General features: G+C 46.0%; 1 protein-coding gene across 1 annotated transcript; it reads right to left on the bottom strand.

Moving 5' to 3' along the window:
* Positions 1–1,141: 1,141 nt before the first annotated feature.
* On the bottom strand, positions 1,142–6,155 carry LOC102811452 (cytochrome P450 1B1-like). Its single transcript, XM_006839455.1, has 2 exons — positions 5,113–6,155; positions 1,142–1,757 (listed from the first exon to the last, which is right to left on the bottom strand). Exons 1-2 carry the CDS (start codon positions 6,153–6,155, stop codon positions 1,142–1,144), a joined length of 1,659 nt encoding a protein of 552 aa, XP_006839518.1.
* Positions 6,156–9,807: the final 3,652 nt, after the last annotated feature.

The following is a 9,807-nucleotide window of genomic DNA, read 5'->3' on the forward strand; positions in this document are numbered from 1 at the left end:
TTTCTTCAGTGTCGTTTTATGATGTAAAAAAATAATTATATATGATCTAATCAAGTTTTTGAGCCCAAATTAGTTGAGTTTGTTAGATTTTTGATTTGCAATGACACTATAAGAGACATGTGATATGATTCAACCTTTTCCTAACAGACATTAACACACTGAATAAAAATATTACATAATTATAACATGGTGCATACTTTTTGGTGACTTTTTTTTTATTTATATCTATGAGATGTATTGAAATCTGTTATTGTAATCATATTTTTGCTGCTGCTGCTGCGTGCCTTCGAGTCAGTTCTGATTCATAGCAACCCCATATAGGGTTTCCAAGGAGTGGCTGATGGGTTTGAACTGTCTGGTGCTTATCCTACAGCATCACATCAGGACTCCTATAATTACATGTTACATATATAATTTAAAGCTTTGCTAGGCAGGCAAAATTTATCTCCCCTCCTTTTTGGAATATAACACATTTGGCAACCAAAAGAGCTTGTAATTTTATAGTATAAAAATCTGTTTTAAAATTCATGATAAATCACTGAAACTCATTAGAATCACTGTATCAATTATTGTTTTTGAGCAACCAACTTTATGACTTCAAGGAAGCACATCAGTAGGCAAAAAGATAAACCATCCATAAATACTAGTCTATCAGCTATTTTACTGAAAAGGGAGGAAGGGGAATGAATCTCTGATCTTTGCCATTTCCCTTATCATCCTAAATCACATCTCTTATGCTGCAATTACTTGCCTTTGCATAGTCAACCATGTATTCTGATACTAGCTGATATTTCAGTTCACGGATGATAAATCTTGGATCCCACTCAAGACAGTTTGATTAATAAGATAGCTCTGTTAGGTAATAGAGTATGCGTAGTGCCAAAGAATACTGTCTGAAGATATTATTACCAGGAACCAGTATATATATAAATATTCCTTGAGCCCCTTTAATATATGACTCAAAAAATCTTTCAGGAACTCCTGCATAGCTCAATGCTCATGAAGAGCCACTCCACACATGTTTGGAGCATGCCCCATCTACTGACTTATGTGCATCTTAGAGGCAAAAAGCACAGAGAAGCTAGGGGTAAAAAAAAAAAAAAAAAGAATTGTACTCCCCTTCCCCAAGACTTGTATGCCTCTAAGATTTTAGCTTGCCTCTGGCCTCACACAGGTGATCTTCCTCGGCTTGTAACTTGTGGACGGTATGATCAAGGAGCTCCATGGACTCCCTGAGAGTAACGTTGATTTTAAATGACTTCGGTTTAATGGTCAGGCCATAACTGAAATCCATTTTTGAGAGCTCATCTGGGTTGGCCCTGAAATTGCACTGGTGAGCCAGGATGGAGATGAAGAGAAACAGCTGCATCTTGGAGAGCTCTTCCCCGATGCACCGCCGTTTGCCCATTGAAAAAATCATCACATTGCTGGCCAGGTTCTTATCAATGAAGCCGTCTTTGTCCAAGAATCTGGCTGGATTGAAATCTTCTGGGTTAGGCCACTTCACTGGGTCATGATTTACAGACCACTGGTTAACAAAAACCACCGTGTTCTTGGGGATGTGGTAGCCCAAGACAGAGGCATCCGTGGTGGTGGCGTGAGGAATGGTGACAGGCACAAAGCTAGAGAAGCGCATTGCTTCATAAAGAAAAGCCATGATGTAGGGCAGGTGGGGCTGGTCATCCATACAAGGGAGCCGATCTCTACCCACAACTTGATCCAATTCTGCCTGTACTCGAGCCTGCACTTCAGGGTACCTGTTTGATTTTTAATAGAGAGAGAAAACAAGTGAGAAAGATGATTCTTCTTTTGTCAAGAACATGCATCATAATTTATCTTAATTCCACTTTTATCTGAGTCTGAATGGTTGAATTTCCAGCAGACAGACTGTTCTCACCTTTATACAAAGGTAGTTGTTATCTTGATAGGTAATGGCTACATGTTTTCTAATTTAATAGTAAATTCCCAAAGGACAGTGCCAGCAATGGCACGAAACATAGAATGCAACAGTGTCATTAAATCACACATGTAGAAATTATTGAACTGGCAAAAGTTTTGTTGTATATATTTCCGTCACAATTAAAAAAAAAATTCCTAATGTTGGTGAGATTATGGTACTAATTGTAATACTTACGAGTGATTGCCGATATAAACTTCTTTTGGAAAACAAAATCTCATTACAAAGCAAGATCCATGAGGCCACCCCACCCCATGCTTTTCTATACGTAGTAACTCATAACTGAAAATGTCTTTTCAGGAAAATATTTAACCCAGTATAAAAATATAATCATAATAATAGCTAACTTTTAAAAATGAAATCTGATCACTGATCAACTTTAACACTCAAGAAGCAAGTATATATTACTCTGGCAACACATTTTATGTTGCCATCAAAAATATTAAATAAATATTAAAATACAGAGAATGGTTCACTATAGTAAGTGCAAGTATCAGAAGGAAAAAAAATTATTGAAACTTAAAAAAAAAAGAAAAAAAGGAAGCATGTATGTGATGGAATTAAGGGTGATTTTGGAAAATCGCTTCTTTAATATCACATTGCAGGGATCTGCAAACATTTTTCATAAAGGGCCAGGCAGGAAATATTTAAGGCTTTGTGCATCTCTCTGCAGTAACTATTCAACTCTGCCTTGACCTGTAGCAGGAAAACAGCCATGTTACTATTGTTGTCGAATGCTCTGGAGTCACTTCCAAGTCAGCAAAACTCTACAGGGTTTCCAAGCATGGGCTGATGGGTTTGATCTGCCAGCCTTGCAGCTAGCAGCCCAGTGCTTATGGACAAATCGGAAACCTGTATTTCGATAAAACATATACAAAGCAAGTGGTGTAATTTGTACTTTGCTGACATCTGTCATAGGTCTTTCCCTAAAAGGAGAAAGTATTTCTTAGTTCTATTGATTTGAATGTGTCCCCCAGATTGCTTTCTTTCTTTTCACTGCCCAATAATAGTAGTTATTTAACTTCTTTCTCCTTCTCCCTTCCATATGATTTTTCTATGACCTTAATACATTTGAAGGATGGCACAGGACTGAGCAGTGTTTTGTTTGGTTGTGCATGTTGTTGTTGTTATTAGTGTCACTGAGTGGATTCAGACTCATAGCCACCCTGTATAGGGTTTCTGAGGAGTGCCTGGTGAGATTGAACTGCTAACCCTGTGAATCAAACAGACCCAGTGCATTAACCCACAGTGTCATACCAGGACTCCGTAGTACATACGGTCGCTATTAATCAGAACCGACTCCCCAGCATCTAAAAACAACACAAAAAAATTTGATCTGTGAAATTAGCTATACAGTAGCTAACAAAGCATAGGCATCAAAAAGAAACGTTTCTGCCATCTATAATACTCCTATAAGGAGCTCTGGTAGTGTAGTGGTTACGGATTGGGCTACGAACCGCAAGATCAGCAGTTCGAAACTACCAGCTGTTCCGCAGGAGAAAGATGAGGTGTTCTGCTCCCGTAAAGATTTACAGCCTCGGAAACCCTGTACAGGGTTGCTATGAGTCGGAACCGACAACAATAATACTCCTATGGCAGATTTAGGAGTCCTGGTGTGGCGCTGTGGGCTAATGCTTCAGACTGCTAAGTCGTTTGAGCTACAAGATTGGCGGTTCAAGCTCACTAGCTGCTCCGTGGAAACCCTATACAGGGTCGCTATGGGTCGGAATCGACTCAACAGCACCTAACAACAACCACCACCACTTCCTTAAGAGGCTCTGGGGGCCCAATGATCAATGGTAAGCTACTGACCTAACAGATGGGCGATTCTAACTGTGGTAGCATTGTGGTTGCGAATTGGGCTGTGAACCTTAAGGTCAGCAGTTCGAAACTACCAGCTGTTCCCCGGGAGAAAGATGCTTTCTGCTCCCGTAAAGATTTACAGCCTAGGAAACCCTATACAGGGTCGCTATGGGTCGAAATCACTCAAGCGCTTAACGACAACAATCTGCTCTTTGGAAGTAAAAACCTGGCGATATGTGCTCCCTTAGGGTCGCTATGAGTCGGAATCCACTTTACACACACAACAAAAACAGCACCAGCTTCCTCACAGTTAAGAAAGGATCCTCAAGGTAATCACGATTTGCTTGTTGCACTACCTTCCCTTGGGGTAGAGTTGCCAAATAATATAGAGGATGTTTGATTACATTTGAATTTCAGATAAATAACTCTCTCCAGGACTTCCAATGTCCCATGTAAAATATATTTTTCATTTGTTAAATCTGACAATCCTACCCCGGGATCCAATTTCATTCGTGTGTGCAAAAGGTAGGCACTAGGATCTGATTAGCCAAGCCTAAACCCTATCCAGGTCGCTATAGAATCTACAGCACTTAACAACAACAACAACAAGGTTAGGGACAGCAAGATCCACAGGTTACTTCTGTCTCCCCTAGGTGCCTTTCTAGATACTGCTATGTACTCACTAAAAGTACTTCTTCAATTGTCTACCCCAGACACTGGCCATACTTTTAGAGCTGCCGTTTTATTAATCTAGTGCCTCTCACTGGTTTCTGGCCACTGTCCTAACACTTCCTTGCTAACTGTCTTGGGGTCAGGCAGACAGCCTCTGAACAGTGCCTGTACTCAGGAACCCAGCCCTGCTCAACGCGGTGCACACCAGGAACGCAGGCAAGGCAGTCTCCAATCCATGCCTAGGACTCACCCAGCCTATTAGAATGCTGTTTGTTTAACATATTTATGTGACCCCCCTTTTCCGATCAGTCTAATTTTTGCTTTTCCTACACCAGAGACTGAGAAGTCAGGGCTGACTTTGTAATATTATTTTTCTAAGGGGGGGGGTTAGTTGCAAATTTGTCCCCATTCATTAACAGATGGGGGAGGGACAAAATGGGATTAGAGCAGCCAGGAGGTCCAAGCGCTCCAGGTTTGGGTGTGTGAGCGCGCAATTGCAATTCTTCTCCCCCACTGTGCGTTCCCAGCCTTCATTTTCGGGGTGCGATCTCAGTTTTGAGGTATGAGGACCTAGAGCAAAGCCCCAAACCCTGCGCACTGGTTGCACGTTTGGGCCTCATTCGCCCTTATATAGAGAAGAGCAGGCTGGCCCGCCGCTCCACGCCTCCTGGACACTTTACCTAGTGAAGAGGACCAGCAGCCATTGCAGTGCGGTGGAGAGAGTGTCCTGGCTGGCACCAAAGATGTCGGTGATGACAGCTGGCACATCCTCCAGGTCCAGCTTGGCACCACTGTCTCCTGATTCCTCGGTCGCCTGTTTTTCTGCCAAAAGGATGAAAGCGTCCATCATATCACGGGGAGCCATCCCCGGGCGAAGGCTTTCCCGGTGCTTCAGGAACTTTTCGAGGACGAAGTTGCTGAAGTTGTGGTTGAGCTGCTCGAACTGGCGGAAAGCGGTGCGCACTGGGTTTGGGAAGCGCTGCAACCAGGGCAGCACGTCCACCAGGCTTCCCGCACCCACCGTGCGTCCGAACTCCTCGTTGTGACTGAGCAGCCCGAGGAACTCGGCGTCGTCGTGGCTGTAGCGGCAACCGAAGCACACTGCGCTCATGACGTTGGCCACGGCCACCACGGTTAGCGGCCTAGGGTCAAGGAAGGCACCGTCCTCACAGCCACGAACCATTAGCGCCACCAGCTCTCTCGCCTCGCTCAGCACGTGGTCCTGGAGGACGCGGCGGCTGCGCGGCTGGCGCGTGGAAAAGGCGCGCACCGTGCTGTAGGCCGCGCGCCTCCGCGCCTTCCACGTCTCCGAGTACTGGCCAAAGGCTACGCTGCGGCCGCCAGACACCACGCGGAAGGAGGCGAAGGGTGGTCGGTCAGCAAAGGCGGCGCCCTGTCGCACCAGGGCCTGGTGGATGGCGTGCTCGCCATTCAACACCACGATGGGGCAGCTGCCCAGGTGGATCTTGAAAACGTCGCCGTAACGCTGTGCCAAGCGCGCGAACGAGAGGTGTGGCGCCAAACCTATGGTTGCAGCGTTTCCTATCACTGGCCAACGGAAAGGCCCAGGTGGCACAGACGCTGGCTGCCGCCGTCTCTGTCTCAGCAGCCACTGGCCCAGGTGCACGGCGACCAGCACAGACAGGAATAGCAGCAGCGTGGTCTGCTGGGTGAGGAGCGAGCTCGGAGGCCGAGGATCGTCTGGACCGACGCTCGTGGCCATACTGGGAACAGAAGGGCGAAGGTGTAACATTCAGGTGTGCAGAGAAAAGAGCGGGAGTCCCACGGTGCAAGCCCAGACTAAGGCTGCGCACCACTGAGGAAGAGGAGGTCCTGCGAAAGTCATCAAGGCTGTAACTACGGGGAAGTGGCTGAAGCGATCCCTTTGCATCCCCAACCCACTCCCCAGCTGAGAAGGGAAGGGACGAGTTCCCTCTCTCTGTTACTCAGTTCCCCCCGCCCGTAGCCTCTTAACGGTTTCTGCAATCCGGGGACACGCAATACTGTTGGCATTAGTTCCCTCTAAAATGCTTACCTTTTCCATTCCCGCGCCCCACCCCCCTTACACACACACCTGCGGGGACTCATTAAAAGGGGACACAGGAAGGTGGATCCGCGGACAAACGGACAAACTAACAAACTGACCTGCTGGAAGGCGAGGTTTCTAGCGGTGCGGGACGGCTGGATCAAAGAAGGGGACAAGTCAGTCCGAGGGTCTCCAGGAACTCAGGCGCCCTAGACACCTGCTGCCCGTTCTAGATTCTTTAAGCACCCACTCCGGAATCCCTTGGCGTTGTCAGAATCAGGGGTACATGGGCTGGGGTAGGGATAGAAAAAAGTGCCTTTTGCCTGCAGACCACCCTATACCTGGGACCCTGGAAAGGTCGGGTTTTCTGACAACGTTGGGACTAAGACTGAGAGATAGATGAGTGGAATCAACTCCCAGCCCATGGCCCCTGCGCGACTCTCATAGCTGGAATCGCAAAAATGTGGTCCGTTTTGTACACTGTCACTCCAGAGTCCAAACGCGCCATCCCACTTCTCTGGGTTTTAAGGACTGTGTAGAGGGAGGAGGAAGCTGGACCTGGCAGGGGCGGAGCTTGCGTGCTGGACCTTCCCAGCTGCACAGACCCTGATTTTGTCCGCGCAACAGACCATCACTCGAGGCGTCTGCTGCACTTTTCCAAGGGCTTTGAGCAAAACTGGCGGTTTCAAACCAGAAGTGTCGGTGTGAATTTTTCTTTTGCCCGAAAGCCGCTGTTTATTCGGGTCGTTCCCAGTGGAAGCTTTATAGCACAGAACCTGCCTATTTTGATGCATTCACGCCCCACACCCCTAGCAGTTTGTATACCTGACTTTCCTAACCCTTCAGGGACAAAATTGTTCTTAAAAAATGTTTTCCCAAACAAATTGGACTCTTAGTTAAGCCCCTTTTTTAGCGTTCAAAGTTCTTCCACCTCGTGCAGGAAGATCCCTGTAAGACTGCTCCCTCGCCCCCAGGTTCCAGCCATCGTATGCACAAAAGACTAGCACTCGCCTACTGAAACCGCCCCCTGGAGGCGCGCGGCCACCTCTGTTGTGTCCGGAGGTCTTGGCTCAGGGCCTGGAGCTGAGCCGATCCTGGACGAACAAGGTCAGGGGTAGGGTAGGACTGAGGGGCGGGAGGCGGGGGAGAGGGACTTTGTGATGATTCCCGGAGTGAGAAACTAGGGAGGGAGCAAATCTCCACGCCTGCGACTTTCACCGGGTTGAAAAGTTTCTTAAGCAGTCTCCTCCCCATTGCGTGCGGAGCTGTGCCTTGCGTGCGCAGATTCTGGAAAGTCGGCTCCAGTCATATCAACTCTGCACTCCATGCAGCCGCCCCTGGCGCTCTTCTCACGGCACCTGTCACGCAGAGGAAGCTGCAGGGGTGGCGGCAACTAAGGGCAGGGTGTGGGCTGCGCCACACTCCGCCTGCTGGAGTCTGGTCAGGAACTGTTATACTTTGGCCACAATCCATAAATGGGGTCGGATGTGCTGGGCCTCCACGCGGGTTAACTAGTGTTGGGTGCGTTTTCTTCCTAGGTACGCGGGCCGCTGTGGCTTCCTGGGCCTGCTATATATCCCTTCCCTAGCGGCTGACACAAGACACGGGGAGAACACGGTGTTCTTTATGGCAAGGCTTGGAAAGACGATCCAGGGAGTGGGTGGGACGTGTCTTGGTTAACAAGTTAGGAATTGCAGCTAGGGGCCTCTGGTCAACTCCAGTCAAGTTGTTCGTGCCCTTTGTGTGCGCTGCAAATCTCATTTACTTATTACACTGTTTATGGACAAGGAAGCAGATTCAGAGAGGTTATGTGACTTACCCAAGATCACAACTACGAAGTGGAGGAACCAGGATTTGAAACCAGGAAATCCACTCCAGATCTCTCATTTGTTTACACAGAAGGAGACACGCAGATAAAAGTTACAAATGGTTCTTTTCAGCCTGCCTTAAAACAAAAACAAAAACCCTTCAGCTAGAAGGATTTTTCAAAAACAATTATTTTGTTTTCAGAATTGAGGATTCATTCTAAGGGTCAAAAAGAAGAAACAATACGCTCACCTTTTGCAACCAAATGGGTTTTGAATGTGACAGGGCTAGGTTGTTGTTGTGAATTGCCATCGAGTCTGTTCTGACCCATAGCGACCCTGTATAGGGTTTCCGAGGAGCAGCTGGTGAGCTTGAACCGCCAGCCTTGCACTTCAAACGACTTTGCAGTCTGGCGCATTAACCCACGGCACACACCAGGACTCTAGACTGTCTTATATCTGATTTTGTAATTGATTGCATTTTAAAGAAACCAGAGGAGAATCTTGAAACTAACTTTTTGAAACCAATCATAAAATATCGGACCTGATTTTTTTTTTTTTTAAAGAGTTTTTGTAAAAGTCTCTACTTCATAATATTTGAGGGATTCTTGGGAAATAATTTCTTACTCCATGACGGAATGAATACTTAGATCAATGATAAAATTAGTTTTTTTGCATTTTTTTTAAAGCAACTATGCAAATGAGTCATGGAGGTGCAGAGGATAATATGCTTCACTGCTAACCGCTGGTTCTGATCCACGAGCTACTCCTCTGGAGAAAGATGTGGCAGCCTGTTTTCTATAAAGATTTGCAGCCTTAGAAACCTTATTAAGAAATTCTACTCTGTCCTATATTCTAAACTGGAATCAAAGGAGCCTTGGTAGTGAAGTGGATTACAAACTGGGCTGCTAATCACAAGATCAGCAGTTTGAATCTACCAGTCACACCACAAAGAGAGATGAGACTTTCTGCTCCCAGAAAGATTTACAGCCTCGAAAACGCTACCTGGCTTGCTATGAGCCAAAACTGATTAGGTGTCACACAAGCATCACCATTACCAATCAGAATCAATGAGAAGACAGTGGGTTAGGTGGAGTTTTTTGGCCTGATATAAGCATTTATTTCTCAGAGCTTGCATTGGCCTACTTAACCATTGGGTTGAATTTCATAACAATATCAAGAGTTCCAGCTTTGACAAAACCTTGTTCTAATAATTCAAAACTCTGCTGCATGTACAAATCTCTCACTAGCCTTAAATCTAGTAGATTAGAATTATCTGCAGTTTAATGCCAGTTCTGAGCTTTCACTATTTCTGAAAGCTTTTATCACAGTATCTCTACCAAAATCAGAACAGGAGGAAGTTGCCTCTAAATCAGTAAATTCCTGTCTTAAAAACGATAAAGCAGGGTTGTTCTCAAGACCTCTTGTTTAACTCTTGAATAATACCCTATCATTTTTAGATGAACTAGAATGTATGCCTTCCTGCTACAGCAGATAATTCAGGCTTGTCCTATAAACTGTGGTTCTTTGGGTTCAACTAGTGT

This window comes from Chrysochloris asiatica, unplaced genomic scaffold (assembly GCF_000296735.1).
Source record: "Chrysochloris asiatica unplaced genomic scaffold, ChrAsi1.0 scaffold00024, whole genome shotgun sequence".
NCBI lineage: Eukaryota > Metazoa > Chordata > Mammalia > Afrosoricida > Chrysochloridae > Chrysochloris > Chrysochloris asiatica.

Excerpts from the sequence above, each read along its gene's own strand:
- LOC102811452 (XM_006839455.1), bottom strand. The coding sequence starts at position 6,155 with ATGGCCACGAGCGTCGGTCCAGACGATCCTCGGCCTCCGAGCTCGCTC. Across the intron at positions 1,758-5,112 it reads CTGCTGGTCCTCTTCACTAG|GTACCCTGAAGTGCAGGCTC; the intron begins GTAAAGTGTCCA and ends AAAATCAAACAG.